The following is a 19,522-nucleotide window of genomic DNA, read 5'->3' as shown; positions in this document are numbered from 1 at the left end:
AGTAGAGTCATTTTCACAATGTTGATTCTTCCAATCCAAGAACATGGTATATCTCTCCATCTGTTTGTATCATCTTTAATTTCTTTCATCAGTGTCGTATACTTTTCTGCATACAGGTCTTTTGTCTCCTTAGGTAGGTTTATTCCTAGGTATTTTATTCTTTTTGTTGCAGTGGTAGATGGGAGTGTTTCCTTAATTTCTCATTCAGATTTTTCGTTGTTATTGTATAGGAATGCAGGAGATTTCTGTGCATTAATTTTGTATCCTGCTACTTTACCAAATTCATTGATTAGCTCTACTAGTTTTCTGGTAGCATCTTTAGGATTCTCTATGTATAGTATCATGTCATCTGCAAACAGTGACAGTTTCACTTCTTTTCCGATTTGGATTCCTTTTATTTATTTTCTTCTCTGATTGCCTTGGCTAAAACTTCCAAAACTATGTTGAATAATAGTGGTGAGAGTGGGCAACCTTGTCTTGTTCCTGATCTTAGAGGAAATGGTTTCAGTTTTTCACCATTGAGAACGATGTTGGCTGTGGGTTTGTCATATATGGCCTTTATTATGTTGAGGTAGGTTCCCTCTATGCCTACTTTTTGGAGAGTTTTTATCATAACTGGTTGTTGAATTTTGTCAAAAGTTTTTTCTGCACCTGTTAAGATTATCGTATGGTTTCTTTCCTTCAATTCATTAATATGGTGTATCACATTGATTGATTTGCGTATATTGAAGAATCATTGCATTTCTGGGATAAACCCCATTTGATCATGGTGTATGACCCTTTTAATGTGCTGTTGGATTCTGTTTGCTAGTATTTTGTTGAGGATATTTGCATCTATGTTCATCAGTGATATTAGCTGTAGTTTTCTTTTTTTTGTGACGTCTTTGGTTTTGGTATCAGGGTGATTGTGGCCTCGCAGATTGAGTTTGGGAGTGTTCCTCCCTTTGCTACATTTTGGAAGAGTTTGAGAAGGATAGGTGTTAGCTCTTCTCGAAATGTTTACTTGTAAAGCCATCTGGTCCTAGGCTTTTGTTTCTTGGAAGATTTTTAATCACAGTTTCAATTTCAGTGCTTGTGATTGGTCTGTTTAAATTTTCTATTTGTTCCTCGTTCAGTCTCAGAAGGTTGTGCTTTTCTAAGAATTTGTCCCTGTCTTCCAGGTTGTCCATTTTATTGGCATATAGTTGCTTGTAGTAATCTCTCATGATCCTTTGTATTTCTGCAGTGTCAGTTGTTACTTCTCCTTTTTCGTTTCTAATTCTGTTGATTTGAGTCTTCTCCCTTTTTCTCATGAGTCTGGCTAATGGTTTATCAATTTTGTTTATCTTTTCAAAGAACTAGCTTTTAGTTTTATTGATCTTTGCTATTGTTTTCGTTGTTTCTTTTTCATTTATTTCTGGTCTGAACTTTATGATTTCTTTCCTCCTGCTAACTTTGGCATTTTTTTGGTTCTTTTTTCTCTAACTGCTTTAGGTGTAAGGTTAGGTTCTTTATTTGAGATTTTTCTTGTTTCCTGAGATAGGATTGTATTGCTATAAATTTCCCTCTTAAAACTGCTTTTGCTGCATCCCATAGGTTTTGGGTCGTCGTGTTTTCACTTTGTTTCTAGGTATTTTTTGATTTCCTTTTTGATTTCTTAAGTGATCTCTTGGTTATTTAGTAGCATATTGTTTAGCCTCCATAGGTTTGTATTTTTTACAGATTTTTTCCTATAATTGATATCTAGTCTCATAGCGTTGTGGTCAGAAAAGATACTTGACATGATTTCAACTTTCTTAAATTTACCAAGGCTTGAATTTGTGACCCAAGATATGATCTATCCTGGAGAATGTTCCGTGAGCACTTGAGAAGAAAGTGTATTCTGGTTTTTTAGGATGGAATGTCTTATAAACATCAATTAAGTCCATCCGGTCTAGTCTGTCACTTAAAGCTTGTGTTTCCTTATTTATTTTCATTTTGGTGATCTGTCCATTGGTGAAAGTGGGGTTTAAAGTCCCCTACTATGATTGTGTTACTGTCAGTTTCCCTTTTTATGGCTCTTAGCATTTGCCTTATGTATTGAGATGCTCCTATGTTGGGTGCATAAATGTTTACAATTGTTATATCTTCTTCTTGGATTGATCCCTTGATCATTATGTAGTGTCCTTCTTTGTCTCTTGTCTTTATTTTAAAGTCTGTTTTGTCTGATATGATTATTGCTACTCCAGCTTTCTTTTGATTTCCATTTGCATGGAATATCTTTTTCCATCCCCTTACTTTCAGTCTGTATGTGTCCCTAGGTCTGAAGTGGGTCTCTTGTAGACAGCTTATATACAGGTCTTGTTTTTGTATCCATTCAGCCAGTCTATGTCTTTTGGTTGGAGCATTTAATCCACTTACATTTAAGGTAATTATCAATATGTCTGTTCCTATGACCATTTTCTTAATTGTTTGGGGTTTGTTTTTGTAGGTCTTTTCCTTCTCTTGTGTTTCCTGCCTAGAGAAGTTCCTTTTGCATTTGTTGTAAAGCTGGTTTGTTGGTGCTGATTTCTCTTAACTTTTGCTTGTCTGTAAAGGTTTTAATTTCTCTGTGAAATCTGACTGAGATCCTTCCTGGGTAGAGTAATCTTTGTTATAAGTTTTTCCCCTTCATCACTTTAAATATGTCCTGCCACTCCCTTCTGTCTTGCAGTTTCTGCTGAAAGATCAGCTGTTAACCTTATGGGGATTCCCTTGTATGTTATTTCTTGCTTTTCTCTTGCTGCTTTTACTATTTTTTCTTTATATTTAATTTTTGATAGTTTGATTAGTATGTGTCTTGGCGTGTTTCTCCTTGGATTTATCCTGTATGGGACTCTCTGCGCTTCCTGGACTTGATTATTTCCTTTCCCATGTTAGGGAAGTTTTCAACTATAATCTCTGCAAATATATTCTCAGACCCTTTCTTTTTCTCTTCTTCTTCTGGGACCCCTATAATTCGAATCTTGATTCATTTAATATTGTCTCAGAGGTCTCTTAGGCTGTCCTCAATTCTTTTTGTTCTTTTTTCTTTATTCTGCTCTGCGGCAGTTATTTCCACTCTTTTATCTTCCAGGTCACTTATCCGTTCTTCTACCTCAGTTATTCTGCTATTGATTCCTTCTAGAGAATTTTAAATTTCATTTATTGTGTTGTTCATCATTGTTTGTTTGCTTTTTGGTCCTTCTAGGTCCTTGTTAAACGTTTCTTGTGTTTTTTCCATTCTATTTCCAAGATTTTGGATCGTCTTTTCTATCATTACTCTGCATTCTTTTTCAGGTAGACTGCCTATTTCCTCTTCATTTGTTTGGTCTGGTGGGTTTTTACCTTGCTGCTTCATCTGCTGTGTATTTCTCTGTCTTCTCATTTTGTTTAACTTACTGTGTTTGGGGTCTCCTTTTTGCAGGCTGCAGGTTTGTAGTTCCCATTGTTTTTGGTGTCTGCCCACTGTGGGTGCGGTTGGTTCAGTGGCTTGTGTAAGCTTCCTGGTAGAGGGGACTCGTGCCTGTGTTCTGGCGGGTGGGGCTGGATCTTGTCCTTCTGGTCAGCAGGGCCATGTCCAGTGGTGCATTTTGGGGTGTTTGTGAACTTAGTATGATTTTAGGCAGCCTCTCTGCCAATGGGTGGGGTTGTGTTCCTGTCTTGCTAGTTTTTTGGCATGGGGTGTCTAGCACTGGAGCTTGCAGGCCGTTGGGTAGAGCTGGGTCTTAATGTTGAGACGGAGATCTCTGGGAGAGCTCTCGCCGATTGATATTACATGGGGCTGGGAGGTCTCTGGTGGTCCAGTGTCCTGGACTTGACTCTCCCACCTCAGAGGCTCAGGCCTGACACCCGGCTGGAGCATCAAGACCCTGCCAGCCACATGGCTCAGAAGAAAAGGAAGAAAACTAGGAAAAAAAAAGAACAACTAACAGATAGAACCCCAAACCAAATGGTAAAAGCAAAACTAAACAGACAGAAATCACAGAAATAAACATACACACACACTCATAACAAGAAAACAAACAAATAAACAAAAAAAATAACGAACAGTCAGAACCCTAGGACAAATGGTAAAAGCAAACCTAAACAAACAATATCACACAAAGAAACATACACATACACACTATAGACCAGGGCTTCAGAATATCTGGTCCTTTTTCAAACTTCTCTCTGTTCCTCTGTGAAAGGACTTCATGGTCAATTTGCTTAGACTTTGGTTCTCAGCCTGCAACTTTGGAATCACGTGGGAAGCTTGAACCAATGCCGGGCCTCACTCGGGAGGAATTAAATGAGAAAATATGAGGTGAGGCCTGGCATGAAACTTCTTTAAAGCTTCCTGCTGGACTCCACCAGTCTATGGAGGCCAGCTTATACTTTAATAGAGGGAGGTAGACAATTAATACATGTCAGGTGATGATAAATATAATAGAGAACAATAAAGCAAGGTAAGGGGAAAGTAGGAAAACTGTGCAGAGACCTGAAAGGAGAGAGAACAGTCATGTGGGTATCCAGAGAAAGAACATTCCAAGAACAGGAAACAGTAAGTGTGGAGACCCCAAAGCAGGACTGTCTTTTGGTGAATTCCTAGAATAACAAATGAGCCAGTGAGGCTGGAGTAAAGTGAGCACAGGCACAGGGCTAGGTGAAGACAGAAGTTAGTAGGGGCAAGGGACAGATTTGGAGGGCAAATTCTCTCAACCAGTTAGATTCAGACTTCTTCAGTTTATAATAGTGATTTTGTAACTTAAGCTTTCCTGAAATATAACCCATAGATGATATATAACTTCCTTAAGAATTTCAAAATATAACTTGAATACCCTAATTAAATTAAATTTTGTAAAGCAACTTTATATCATGTTTGATATGTAAATTAAACATGTACTAATAACATGTTTTTACTAGTAAATGCTCAGGCAGCACAATACAGGAAGACAAAAATGGCCTATAAAACTACCCTTGGGAGCCATACTTTCTGAAAACAACTGGTAATGAGCCCTGTAGTTCTTTGTAAGGCCCCTACCCTAAATGGGGAAGCTACCGGAGGATTTAGAGTGAACGAGTAACATAATTGGACTAATATTTTAAAAGAATCACACTGGCCTCTGTGTGGAGTGAGGCTGTGGGTAGACAAGGGCAGAAGCAGGGAGACCAGTTAGGAGGCTATTACAGTAACAGGTGCAAAATGATAAACTGGACTGAGGTGATCGTGAAAGAGGACTTGAGAAGTGGTTGAACTCTGGGTGTTCATAGAAGGCAGAGGATTTGCTGATGGGTTGGCTATACAACGTGAAAGAAAGAGGAGTCAAGGATAACTGTGGCAGTTTTCGCCTGAACACATGTAAGGGTGGGATAGTCGTTAATTTAGAGGAGGGTAGAAGGAGTCACTGGGGAAGGGAGAACAGAAGTTCCCTTTTTGGATATATTAAGTTTGAGATGTCTGTTAGACATCCTGGGAGAAAAGATGTTGAGTTGAAGCTCAGATATATAAATCCCTAGAGTTCAAGGGAGAGATCCAGGCCAGAAAATTGTTATATTGTATGTATTGCAGGTATTGTTTATGTGGTGGGGCTACACAAAAGATAGACTACCAGTGATTCTCTAGTGGAGATGAGATTTTTATGTTCATTAAGTTAGGGGATGAATTTAATAGTCGATGTAGATTGTTAGACTTTAGATTTAGAAGATTTGGGCCCTGGCACCTCCTTTTGTTTCTTCTGCAGTCCCTAAGCAGGTCCATCTGGGTACATATCTAATACGGTCTGCTGAATAAAGGAGTGCTTCTCCTGAATTTGGGACCAGAAGATCAGGTCTTTTGAGTTCATAAAAAAGAGCTGGACTCTCTTACTTTAAGGCTTTGAGTAGTATTAACTTACTTAGAAATTTTAATTTGTTCAGCTGGAATAAAGTCAATGTTTTGGGGGGGTTTTTTTTGCGGTACGCGGGCCTCTCACTGTTGTGGCCTCTCCCGCTGCGGAGCACAGGCTCCGGACGCACAGGCTCAGCGGCCATAGCTCATGGGCCCAGCCGCTCCGCGGCATGCGGGATCTTCCCGGACTGGGGCACGAACCCGTGTCCCCTGCATCGGCAGGCGGACTCTCGACCACTGCGCCACCAGGGAAGCCCAAAGTCAATGTTTTTGAAGGAAAGAATTTTTGTTATGCATTCTAACCTCTATAACTGTTTATATTACTTTTATTAGTCTTTGATTATTAGACCTATATATAATTCTATACATTAATATATAGAATTTTATACTAATCACATAGCACTAGTGTAATCTTCATAAAAGTGATGTTAAAATGGCTAGTGTGACCTTAATGTAGTTTCTAAAATACAGTAAATACTTGTCGTATCTTTCACGTTTGTTTGGTTTTCTTGTAGGAAGATTTGGAGACTGGAGTTCACCTTGACCCTGCTGTCAAAGAGGTTCAGTATAATCCTACCTATGAGACCATGTTTGCTCCTGAGGTAAGAAAACGTATTATAGTTAAGAGTGTCTTTTGCTTTATAGTATTTAAATTATACATACGTAGATAAACAGTTGGTGAATTTTTCAATGTTTTCTGATGAAAGTATACTACTTAAACTGTTAGAAAATATATCCTGTTATATGTTAGTTATATCTCAATTAAAAAAAGAAAGGAAAAGATATCCTTCTATTCTCCAAAAGTTGAATAGTATGCTTTTGTAAGAATATCTAATTCTTAGATGCAAACTTAGTTAACATCTTCCTCTCAATTTTGATAAGGGAGTATTACAAGTTAACCATGAGGGAAAAAATTTTGGTTGATTAGCATCATTAATGCATAGTATATTATGAAACATCTAGTGACAAATGCTGCTGTGTTAAACACTAAAAAGAGGTACCATACTGACGTGGTCACTGCTCAAAAATAGTCACATGGTTTATTGCTTGCTCTGAGTCAGACATCTTATGGATTCTTTTTTCTGATGATGATAAATGGTCATGGAAGCATTTAAAAAAGCTGAAGAAGAAGAAGAAAAAAAGCAGAAATAGTGAAAATTGTCCATTTAGGAAAGTCTTTGTAGAAAAGATTAGATTTCTAGGTATTTAGCCTTTAAAAAGGAGAAAAGAATGCTTGACTGACAAGATACAGATATCAGAAAAAGGTCATTATAAGAAATAATAATATGGTTTCAGTAGCAGGATCTTTAAGAGCACTTTAAAGATAGAGATGAGGAGCTATATCGTATTGCACCCTGGTGGAGAAAGAAGTACTTTTTAATATTTTTCATTTTTTAGCATATAGTCATTGTCTTTTTTTTTTTTTTTGATAAAGCTGTTTCATGTAATTTTTGCCTGCTTAGGTTTCCATAGTCACTTAAAATATGGCAGTGGAAATGTATAGCACAGCCAAGGATGTCAGTGCTAGTGCTCTAGCTGTTCTCCTAAGTGTACAATAAGCAAAAAACTCATTCTCATGCTCTGAGACTGGTACATTTTTTATTTTATTCCATTATTTCCTAAATCCTTATAACCTGTTGAATTATAGGCTGTTTTATATCCCTTGGCACCATTTTAGCGCTGGCACGCTGCATGATTTTTTTTTAATGTAAAGTACTTCAATTTAAGCCACTAACTTTAGAAAATAAGAAAATTTGGAAGTGGCATGGTGTATGACATTCCTGTGTCAGTGTATTTTCTATGAAGCCTGTTTTTCTTAAATTTTTAGATCCTATGCATAACTAATATATTGCTGTATGATTAGTTTTCCAAACTTTCAAGAAAAATTCAAAAGGTCAAAAAATTTTTGGTGCTATTGACGAGGCAGTAGGTTTATCATTCTCTTTGGGGGATTATCAGTCTAATTTTCTGTTCTTTTTTTTCCCGTGTTAGGGAAGCTCACATTAACTATATCAACTAGTTTATGTCAGGAACATTTCAGTGCTTATTGTCAACAATTTAAGGAAAGACTGATGGGACTGAAAAGTGAAGAAAAATTACAATTTTTCTAAGGAATTGTCTGTGACATAATAAATTATCAACTTTGAACTTTATGACTAGGGTCTGTATAACTTGGCAAAGTCTGGAAGGGTATTACCAGGAACTTTGCTGGATGAAATTCAAGTTCTCATATTTTGAGAATCCATCATTAGAGACAAGATTTAATCCTTCTTCTCAATCTAGTGTTTACCAGAGAGGACATGCTAAGTGCTTTTTAAAAAAAAAAGATGGAGACCACACTATTTCCTATAGTGCCTCTAAAGCACCAGTGAAGTTTAAGGAGAGACTGCATCTCGTTATAAAGATAAAAGTTCCATGAAAGTATTTGTAACTGGCAAATGTTTTTTGAAATAAGTGATACAGTCCAGGTTAAGAACATGAGATGTGGGGCTAAACAGACCACTTGTTAGCTCTTATGTGACCTTAGATTATCTTAGTTTTTTCACAGGTAAAATGAAGATAATTTCTACTTGACCAAATTATAAGGATAAATGAGATAATACGCGATGTGCTTAGGAAACTGTCTGGCACAGAATAAGCATTTAATAAATTATAGCCTTTACTGTTATTTATGTTAATATTATTGGCATTGATGGCGAGATAGGCCTTTGTGAGGAAAGATTCCAGACAGAGGGGAACAGCATGAGCCAAATCATAAAATCTAAAGAACAGCAGTGTTTTAGTCATTATCAATAGGGGAGAACGGGATAAGGCTAGAATAGTACTTTGTACAATCGGTATTGCACAGGCTTTAGGGGCCAAGGTAAAGAGTTCGGTCTTGATTTAATAGATGAATTTTTAGGAAGATTAATTTTAAAGGTTTGCATGATGGAAAAGAACAGGGATGGAGACTAATAAAACTACCATTTAGTACACTATGCCAGGTACCACACTGAGGGATTTGTATACCTTATCTCCTTTAGCCCTCACTACAACCCTATGAAGTAAGTACTTTTATCCCTATTTTATAGTGAGGAATTCAACTGTCAGATTATACTGCCAGCAAGTGCCATATTTGAGGCTTTGAGTCCAGATCATTCTTAACAATCACACCATAACTGTAAGACCATTTAGAAGGTGCAGTTTTGACTTTATTAGTTCAGTAAACTAACAAATTGGCTATTTTATTTTATAAATTACTGTTTCCCTCCCAACCAAGGACTTTTCCTAGTTGATCTACCTAGTTATCCAGATAAGCTTTCTCAAATTACAGAAGGAACTTGAAGACATAAGAGCCATTGTTTTAGTCTAGTGATTTTCTTCATTTCACTCAATCCTGTTGGATCCGCTTAGAGAAAAGTCTGTTTGTTAGCTTCTCTAGACTCATATAAAACCCATAAGCCTCAGAGAGAATTTCAGACTCCTTAAAATAATATTACTTTAGGAATAGAAAAACTATAAAAGTTTAGAGGGGGAAAATGCCAGTTACTGTTTAAAATCTGGCCAAAAGGGCTGCTATAAATATTAATGTTAAAATGGACTTTAGAAGTCATATAGATCAGCTCTTTTATTTTATAGATGAGGGAACTGAGGCGCAAGGTCATAGAACCACTAATAAAATATACTATCGTAATAATTAAACTGTGCTTATGTCTTACAAGATTGAGGTATTCTGCCAATAAAATTGAATTGTGGTGATCTTTTCCAAAATTATAGAAAATAACAATTAATATGCTCTTCTCACCTTAAACTTTGTTTATAAATGTTTTATACATTGATTACTTCAATGAATATTAATGGAAAACTTAATATAGCAACTTGAGTATATGATTATTTGTTCAGTAACTTGGGTTTTTTTTCCTATATGTGAATTTATGGTTATGATTTCATATAGTCAATTTTTACTTATATGAATTTTCTTAATTCCTGTGATGTTATACTGCTAAGGCATCAACCCTCAAGTACTCTGCCTGTTGAAGACTTGAGAACCACTGCCTTATAATACATGGATCTCTTAGATTTATCAACTAATGTCTTAAATTAAAAGTGCTTTTCTCCCAAGTTTATAAATAAATCACTACTTCACTGAGATGAAAGAGGTAAGGTTACTTACCTCAGAAACATTTTCGTTTTTGGTGCAATGTCTGAATTAATACTTAAATATGTATATTTTATATAGGAGATTTACAATTGTAATTGACTGTGATATACTTCAATATTATATTAGCCAAAAACTATTAAATACTCATACCTAATTAACTTGAATATGTATTTTAAAAAAATCACTTGTATACAAACTTAGGCTTAGACTTAACTACCAAAAGTCGAAAAGAAGCATTTAGAAATCAGTTTTGTGTATTTTTAAATATGCATCGTTTTGTTTTTTTAATGGTTAACCCAGAATTAAGAGTTGCATATTCACACAGACCAGGAACATCTCAGAGAGTAATTGGTAAGAGCTGAGTCCTGCTGAATAACATTCTCTGCCTTCCTCTGTTGACATGTAACGTCTTTGAGGTCAGCTCCAATAGCTGCCAGTAACCAGAAAGTTAAGGTGAGCCAGAAGTAGATGAGCCTACCCCAGGCAGCTTCCTATATCAGTGGAAGATTTTTTTCTTGTCTCAGCTTAAATATGTATAAAATATAAGCACGTTTAAATTTTTAGACAGTGTTAGGAAGAGTACCACAAGATATACTTTGCTGTAATATATGGATCTATATTCTTACAGAAATCAAAGTTCTTAACACTGAGAATTTTTCTTTAAAAGATGGAGGCAGGGCTTCCCTGGTGGCACAGCGGTTAAGAATCTGCCTGCCAATGCAGGGGACACGGGTTCGAGCCCTGGTGGGGGAAGATCCCACATGCCGCGGAGCAACTAAGCCCGTAAGGCCACAACTAAAGGAAGCCCACGCGCAGCAACGAAGACCCAACGCAGCCATAAATAAATAAATAAATAAATATTTAAAAAAAAAAAAAAAAAGATGGAGGCAGTTTGATATGTATGACCTGTAGAAGAATTATTCCCTTTTTGTAAAATTTTAATAGAATTAGAATATGGAAATTGTACTTTCCTTTTTGAAATTGGAAATTATAAGCATAACGATTGGTAATTTATTAGATGTGATAGGAGTAACAATATAGGCAATGGGGATTTTTATCATTTTGGAATTTTTTTACCCCCAGAAATATCACATGCTGCTTTGCAGATGTTAACTGACTATAGCAGTTAGATCATCTAGTCAACTTAAGTCATTTTATTATCTTTGATTTTATGGATGTTTTTGTAATAAATTTCATGTAATAAATTTCATGACTGAATGAAGTTAACTGTAACTTCCAGCATTCAGCAATCTAGATTTTTTTCCCTACATTTCCACCCGTCAGCTCAGGAAGAACTAATACGGGCTATAAAGTCTTGCCCTATCCTTTAATTTAGAATAAATAGTAATAAAAGCTTTATATATGAATTAGATATCTTAAGATTGAATCATTTTAAACCTAGAAATGGAAGCTGTCAATAGAAAGGAATATTAATTTATTTTCTTCTAAAGCAGAAAAAATTATAAGGCAAATTAATGTTTAAATTCAGATTTTTATGCATAGCATAATGTTGATATGTAGAGAAGACAACATTCTGGTTAAGGAAAGGTCAGTAATTTATATTTATGGCTCTGGAAGTGTATCATGGAAAAGGTGGTTTCAAATGGTAGTGACCTAAGATGTTCTAATGTCAAAATATTTATTATGACAGTCGACCTTCCAGAATTCAAATAAAAATATCCCGTCTACTTCCACTGTTTCCAAAGTGGGAAGTTCATTTTATTCTTTATTTTTAAAACTGTAAAGAAAAGAGCTGGATCTTCCCAATACCTTTTCTAATAGCATTAGTGACTTTAGGCAGGCAAGGTATGTCATCTTGACCTTTTTCTCCATTTCTAACATGAGAAAGAGAATACCTCTTTAACTTTCCAGAATTTTTGTACAGATCAAATTAAATAACATTTGGAAAGCCATTCTGGAAACTCAAAACATTGTAAACATACAGATAATAATGGCACTATTTTGTGTAAGACTTTCATAGTGTGACTTTTCAGAGTGGAGAAGTTTTATTTACATTTGTAATGTCTTTTCCTAGGGACTTTTTCAAGAACTTTACTTTTACTGTCTATTTCCTATCTTCTGCCCCCAGTGAGACTGATTAATCTTTCCTTCATTAGTTCTTTCTATATGCCAGGCACTATGGAAAGTATTGACGGTTCTAAGTCTCCACCTTTGAGGAACTCATAATCTAGTAGCAGAGAAACATATGTTTTTTAAATTACATCATGGTACCATTCCAAAAATCCCCCAAATCATCGTTTAGACAAAACTATAGTGTGTCTCAATTATCTAGAGCAACACTGTCAAACAGAACTTCCTGCAATAATGAAAATGTAGTAGCCAGTAATTGTATGTGGCTGTTGAGTTCTTGAAATGTGGCTGGTATGGCTGAGGAACTGAATATTTTAATTAATTTAAATTTCAATAGCCACACATAGGCTTGGGTGAGCTGGTTCCTCTCCAGTCCTGTGCTAACCAGCCATTGTCCAGTTGTACTAAACCATGGGAGGTAAGCATGTTCCCACACAAGTTAATGGGCCCCTGATGATTTAGAGTTAAAAATACATTGTACAATAATTCTACTCATTCTAGCTTTATACACTGAGAATTTGGGTTTTTTTGTTTGTTTTTTTTCTTATAACATTGTAGTTTGGACCAGAAAATCCCTTCAGAACACAGCAAATGGCTGCCCCTAGAAATATGCTTTCTGGATATGCTGAACCAGCCCACATCAATGATTTTATGTTTGAACAGCAAAGAAGAACTTTTGCCACATACGGTAAGATGATACGCGAGTTTTAGGTTAAACCTTATTAGAAGTGGGGTGTGTGTGTGTGTGTGCGCGCAATGATCGATTTTATCGTCTGGCTTTTTAAATTTATTAACCTGGATTCCTTAAAAGGGTAGTATGTTTTCTTATACACATTTATAAATATTTATACAAATAGGAAGGTGCACTAATATTTTTAGCTGTCATTCTAAATCTGTTCTGATTTCTGAGTACTAGAAATATTCTGTGGTCTTAAAAACAGAACATTCTCTGTTGTACTTTTTTTTTTTTTTTGCGGTACGCGGGCCTCTCACTGTTGTGGCCTCTCCCGTTGCGAACACAGGCTCTGGATGCGCAGGCTCAGCGGCCATGGCTCACGGGCCCAGCCGCTCCGCGGCATGCGGGACCCTCCCGGACCAGGGCACGAACCCGCGTCCCCTGCATCAGCAGGCGGACTCTCAACCACTGCGCCACCAGGGAAGCCCTCTCTGTTGTACTTTTTAATGAACACTTGTTATTGAATGACTGTTGCATGTAGACTGCTATTGAAATTGGTAAATAACCGGATAGTGTTAAGAGGTATATTTTTATCTTCTTATGTACTAGTTGACTTAACTCTCTTTCTCAGATTTTATCTCTGAAAAGTTTTCTGTTGATTACTGAGGGTTATCAGGAAATGGAATGGCCACAAATTCATTGCGTAAAATAATTATATCCTATCGGTGGGATTTGAGAAAGTTAATGTGCATACAAGGCTGGGGATCCCCTCTACAAGAAGATGGTCTTTATAAAAATGTCCTTGCTCATGGTTCCACAGACCATAGGTCTGGTCACTTATATCAGCTTTGTCCATATTTGGTAGTGCCTTTTCTTTCTCTTCCCATAATCTACATCTGTAGGTTGACAGACACACTGATCACCTTCTGCTTTGAAGAGCTTTTTGGTAGGGTGGGTGAGCAAAGTAACTGAGAATGTTTTTATGCCTGTTGTAGTTGTGATCTTTATGAATTAATTATTTATGCTGATGTTCTCTTCCCCAAAGAGTAACTGAAAAAGAAAACTTTGAACTTTTTTAACAAGAGATTTAATAATCACATTTTTAGACATCAGCAACATTGTCTCTCTTATTTTCATTTAGTTTTCTTTGCAGTTAAAATTCTAATACCTCCTCCTTTTATTTCTTATAGGATTTTTTTAAAGTTCTAAACAGATTTTTCTGTCCTATCTATGATTAACTTCCATTATTATAAGATAGCACCCAAAAATAAAGTTAAGAAAGCAGTATCATGGGAAATGTTATGTATTCGGTGATGCTTTTTAATAGCAATTGTTTCCACTAAAAAATAACATAAACCAATTTTAAACATTTAGGAAAGAGAAGAAAAAGGTTACCTATAATCCCACTATACTAAAATATCTACTTTTAGTAGATATTTTATTCCTCCAAGTCTTTTTTATTATACATATTTGTATTACAGTGCTGTAATCCTTCTAAACTGAAAATTTTGCAACTTCTTAATTCAATATTCTATCATAAGCATTTTTCAATGTTACTTTATAATCTCAAAGCTTATTATTTTTAAGCACTATGTAACATCCACTGATGGGTTTATATTACAATTTACATAATTATTCTAATGTTAGAAAATTACTTTTTTCTAGTTTTTAGTGAGCCATGCAAACTGATTCATCGTGAATTAGTTTAGAGGTTTAGTACAGATAGTCTTATTTATTTATCCACAATATGTTCTTGGAAACTGGTTGTAAAATGATTGACATATATTAAATTATATTTCACTGTGGCTAGGTTATAATTGACTTAACAGGTGCCAAAAGTCATAGCAAAGACTATACCTCTGAAATCTCCTAAAAGAGTTCAGTGACACTTCCAGTCCAATAAAATGGTTATAAATGCATTGTACCCATTGATTGTATAAGGGATCCCATGTAAATCTAAAGTATATGTGCATTACATAAAAATCAATTCTATTGCATCATGAATTTATTATATCCTAGCCTATAATAAAATGGACTTTTAAAGACTCTGCAGGGTTATTTTTAGACTTTAGAAGGAAGGGCCTTAAGCAATATTTTAGGTAGCTTAAATCTTTAAAACAAAATAAAACAGGTGAAAAAACTATCCTATCGCATTGAAAGCTATTCAGTTGGCTTTAGACCCAGGTTCAGAAACAGCTTACTTGGAAAAATAATAGCTGGTATTTTTTGCCTCTTCCATTAAGAGGGCGTGGACTAGAACAAAGATTGAACTATTTAGTGAGTCAAAGACATAAAAAAGGAATGTGGGGTATATACTATGTTAGGTGGCCTGGAATAAAAGGAGTAGCCACTTGCAAATTAAGTAATGTATGTCTGTCTCCCTTATGAGAATCTTAGAACTGAGAACCATTTATCTGAACTTAAATAAACAAGTTAACCAACCTCAAGTTTAGCAGTCTTTTTTTCTTTACCCCCAAGTACTAAGCAAGTATAGCTTCTGTTAATTTAAAAGTCTTATTTTCTCATAGAAAGTTCTTGTCTAGCTTCTGATAGTAATTCCTATCTGAGTTTTTCCTCTCACTCTTACACATGGAATGTAATGCTATGAGACCTTTCTGTTACCTTCTGATTTGCAAAGTACCAGGGAGCAAACCTTCCTTATATCTTGTATAAGACACAAGACATGTCTCTCTTACCTACGAGACATGAAGGAGATGGCACAGGAATTCAGCTTTTTTTTAATTATTTTATTTATTATTTTTGGCTGCGTTGGGTCTTCATTGCTGCGCACGGGCTTTCTCTAGTTGCAGCAAGCCGGGGCTTCTCATTGCGGTGCCTTCTCTTGTTGCGGAGCATGGGCTCTAGGCACGCGGGCTTCAGTAGTTGTGGCACATGGGCTCAGTAGTTGCAGCTCGCGGGCTCTAGAGCGCAGACTCAGTAGTTGTAGCGCACGGACTTAGTTGCTCCGCGGCATGTGTGATCTTTCCAGACCAGGGATCAAACCCGTGTCCCCTGCATTGGCAGGCGGGTTCTTAACCACTGTACCACCTGGGAAGTCCAGGAATTCATCTAAGTCTCATATTTATCACTCTATAACTCTGCTGGAATATAGAACACTGATCCTACTTTTCTAACCATTTTTAAATGGTTATAGCAGTGTTATAATCTAAGTGTATTATTTTACTTAGTTTATCACAGCCACCTCTATTCCTTAATCTGTAAAGACAGTCTCCTTTACTGTATCATCCCATTTACTTATGCTACAGTTTTGCTTTTAGCTCCCATTTATCATGTTTGTCCTGAGTTCTTAGTCTCTCAATGGTTTGTATGAATTCTTTTGTCCTGTTCTCCTCCCTTTTTGTCTTGGGTTTCTGGCCTGTTCCCTTACTGGTCTTCCTTGGGGATTCTCAGTAAGGTTTCTCCCCTTTGTCCTCCTTTCACTCATGATTTTCTCCACACCAGTCTATGAAAGTGGAAAATTTTAAATAGACACGTTTAAGCTGATTCACTTCATTGTACAGCAGAAACTAACACAACATTGTAAAGCAAGTATACTCCAGTAAAAAAAATTTTTTTAATTAATAAACACATTTAGTTTCACCACACTCATTATTAACTGAGTTTTAACTTCAATATTAACTCTTTATTAAACCCTTTTATTAACATTTTTTAACATCTTTATTGGAGTAGAATTGCTTTACAATGGTGTGTTAGTTTCTGCTTTACAACAAAATGAATCAGTTATATATATACATATGTTCTCATATCTCTTCCCTCTTGCGTCTCCCTCCCTCCCACCCTCCCTATCCCACCCCTCCAGGCGGTCACAAAGCTTTTATTAACATTTTTAAATGATTTTTTAAAATACTCTGCTGAATGAAGATGTCATAATTTATGAAAAAATTCTTGTATCATTTAGATTGCAAGTTGGTTCTAGTTTTCATTATTTAAAATGTGGTGATGTATATTTTAAGCTGCAGTAAAATGCTTTTTAAAATGTGGTAGTGAATTTGTTTGTGCATAAAACTTTATGGGTTGTTTTTCGTTATTAAGATGAATCTCCAGAAGTGGATCTAAGAATGTAAATGTTTTTAAAACTTTTGTTACATATTGTCAAATTGTTTTCCAAAAGAATTCTCCCAACTTTTACTGCCACCACCAGGTATAAAAATCCTACTTTTCCTTACTCAAGATCCATATGATTGTTTTTCCTTTGTTTATTTGATAGTCAAAATATTGTATTTCTTTATTTTAACTTTATCCTTTTGGATTACTAGTGAGGTTTGAAGGTTTTTTCATATATTTGTAATCATTCTTTTGCAAATTGTTTACAGTCTCTTCTCATTTACCTATTGAGACATTAATATTACTAATCTTAAGAATCTAACAATAAAACTAATATTATTAGAGCCATTTCAAGTAAAACTACAAAGAAAGAAAGTAAACACTGGGAATTCCCTCGTGGTCCAGTGGTAAAGAATCTGCCTTCCAATGCAGGGGACACAGGTTCGATCCCTGGTCAGAGAACTGAGATCCCACATGCCGCAGGGCAACTAAGCCCATGCGCCACTACTAATGAGCTTGCGCACCTCAACAAGAGACCCCGCATGCCACAAACTACAGAACCCACGTGCTCTGAAGCCCCCTCACCACTACTACAGAGCCCACGTAACCTGCAGCCCACACGCCACAACTAGAAAGATGCCTGCGCACCACAATGAAGAGCCAGCACGCTGCAATGAAAGATCCTGTGTACTGCAACTAAGACCCGACACAGCCAAAAAAATAAAGAAAATAAATTTAAAAATTTTTAAAAAAGTGAACAGTAATTCTATTAAAAAGATAAAATGGAAAATAAGCTTCAGAAAGATAGATAAGAATATTTCAGAACTTAAATATAGATATATTCACTTATTTGAGACATAGGTTGGTAGAAAACTAATTGGACTAAAATTCTGTAGTGTTAGAGTTATATCTTGTTCTGTTGCTGGCTAACTTCTAGTAAGACATTTATCAATAGATAAATATTTAACATCCCTTATTAGTAAAGGGAAAATACTATTATCCCCTAATTACCTGGGTGGGAGGCAGTAGTGGTAATGGTGACAGTGGCAGTAAAGATTTTACCGCAGAGGGTGTGGAGAAGGAGGAGAACATAAGTTCCTTTCCTCAGAAGAAGAGGAAATTCCAGGCCAGATGAGCTGGCAATTGGTGCTTACACAGAGACCATAAGAAGAACCAGAGTTCTCCCTTCCCTCTCTGCCTCCTACACCATCTCCCTAAACACATAATGCAACGCCATTTGTGTAGATATATATCTCCTTCAAGACAGAATTACATTTTAGATAAATTTTTATGGTTGAGATGGGGATTTTTAACTTAGGGTATGTTTAAATTTTACATGAGCCTTATGAAGTCTCATTTTAGAAAAATAATTTATAGAACACTAAACACTATTCTCTATGTCAAAGAGATGAAAGATAAAATAACTCATGGGATTTGAACCTGTGATTTCAGAGGTTGCAAAGCTGCTTTCTGCCATCAAGCTCTCTCCTCAGGCCAAGAACATATTTTAATACTAAAAAAAAAAACTATATGCAAATGAGCTAATACCTAGGTGGTTGGTTCAGTGTTAGCGTATTATGAGGGTGAGTTGAATACCTACGTGCTTAGCTTGTCTGAAAAGTATGTTTAATGACAAATCTTTTTCTTTTTCCCAGAAGAAGTTCCCTTTAATCTTCAGCTGGAAAATTAAAATGTAAATAAATAAATAAGAAAATTTAATTGTTAGCTACATTCACTAGAATGTACCGCTAAAGAAAAATGCGCAAGTACTCTTATGTAGTATTTCATGCTTGTTCACATGGGTTGTAGGCCATAGACTGATTTAATGATCTAGCTCTCTTTTGTGAATATACTGGATTATTACTAAAACTGATTTTACCAAACATTTATCATACTAGCACCCCCAATTGAAGAAAAACTGATTTCAGTTAATACAGACTTTCTTTCCTGAAGTTCCCATAGACCACTGAAGACTACATTTATATGTAGCTACACACTCTAGCTGAAGGAGTACATAAATATGCTAATAGATATCCTTACTGCTCTTACCAAAGAAATATAAATAATGATTTATGAAGTAGAAATATACTATTTTTACATTGGGAGGGAAGACTATCTTTACTGAGAATAGCATTTGCAAAATAATAGCTAAATTTTATGTAATTCTTCTTACCCTATTTCTTTTTTAAATTATTTAAAAGTTTATATAACTTGATAAACTAAACCATGCATTATCTGTTACCAAAAATAAAAAGATTTCTAAACTCCTGAATGTATGATATACGTATATTTTTAAGCTCTTAGAAAATTTAAGACTAAAGTTTGATATTTTGGCCTAACGGGCTGTTAGTAATGTAATGTCAATATGCTAGATTCATCTGTTCTACTGAAGTCATTCATTGTCCAGCCTGAGATTTGGGTTAATGATTCTAAATAGAAACATAGCTCATGAAAGAAGGATTAGTCCTCAGAGTAACAGTGGACAGTTGAATGTGATAAAGTAAAGTGATAACTCTTTTGGAGATAAGCTCAGAGAGATCCAACACAATGAAAGGTCTTTGAAATTATCTTGCACAAGCAACTTTACAATCGAAAATTTGGTTTGCTTGTGATAGAATTATTGGTGTGTACATCCTGATGATAAAGGAAGCTGTAATACTTTCAGAACATAAGGAAGAAATAAAGTCACAAGAAAACAAACAAA

At 35.7% G+C, this 19,522-nt stretch overlaps 1 protein-coding gene across 3 annotated transcripts in view; it reads left to right on the top strand.

Annotated features, from left to right (window-relative positions):
- The window catches only part of CDC40 (cell division cycle 40), a 55,068-nt gene that overhangs the window by 12,020 nt on the left and 23,526 nt on the right, over positions 1–19,522 (top strand). For 2 of the 3 annotated variants that reach the window (XM_060167424.1, XM_060167425.1), the window contains 2 exons: positions 6,361–6,447; positions 12,636–12,765. In XM_060167424.1, the coding sequence (XP_060023407.1) occupies positions 6,361–6,447; positions 12,636–12,765 (217 nt within the window). Of the gene's footprint in view, positions 1–6,360; positions 6,448–9,941; positions 9,985–12,635; positions 12,766–19,522 lie in introns of those variants that run through there. The other variant, XM_060167426.1, reaches the window with a different exon arrangement.

The sequence above is a fragment of the Lagenorhynchus albirostris genome, chromosome 12, assembly GCF_949774975.1.
Source record: "Lagenorhynchus albirostris chromosome 12, mLagAlb1.1, whole genome shotgun sequence".
NCBI classification, from domain to species: Eukaryota; Metazoa; Chordata; class Mammalia; order Artiodactyla; family Delphinidae; genus Lagenorhynchus; species Lagenorhynchus albirostris.
This window is presented reverse-complemented; position numbering and strand designations above follow the sequence as displayed.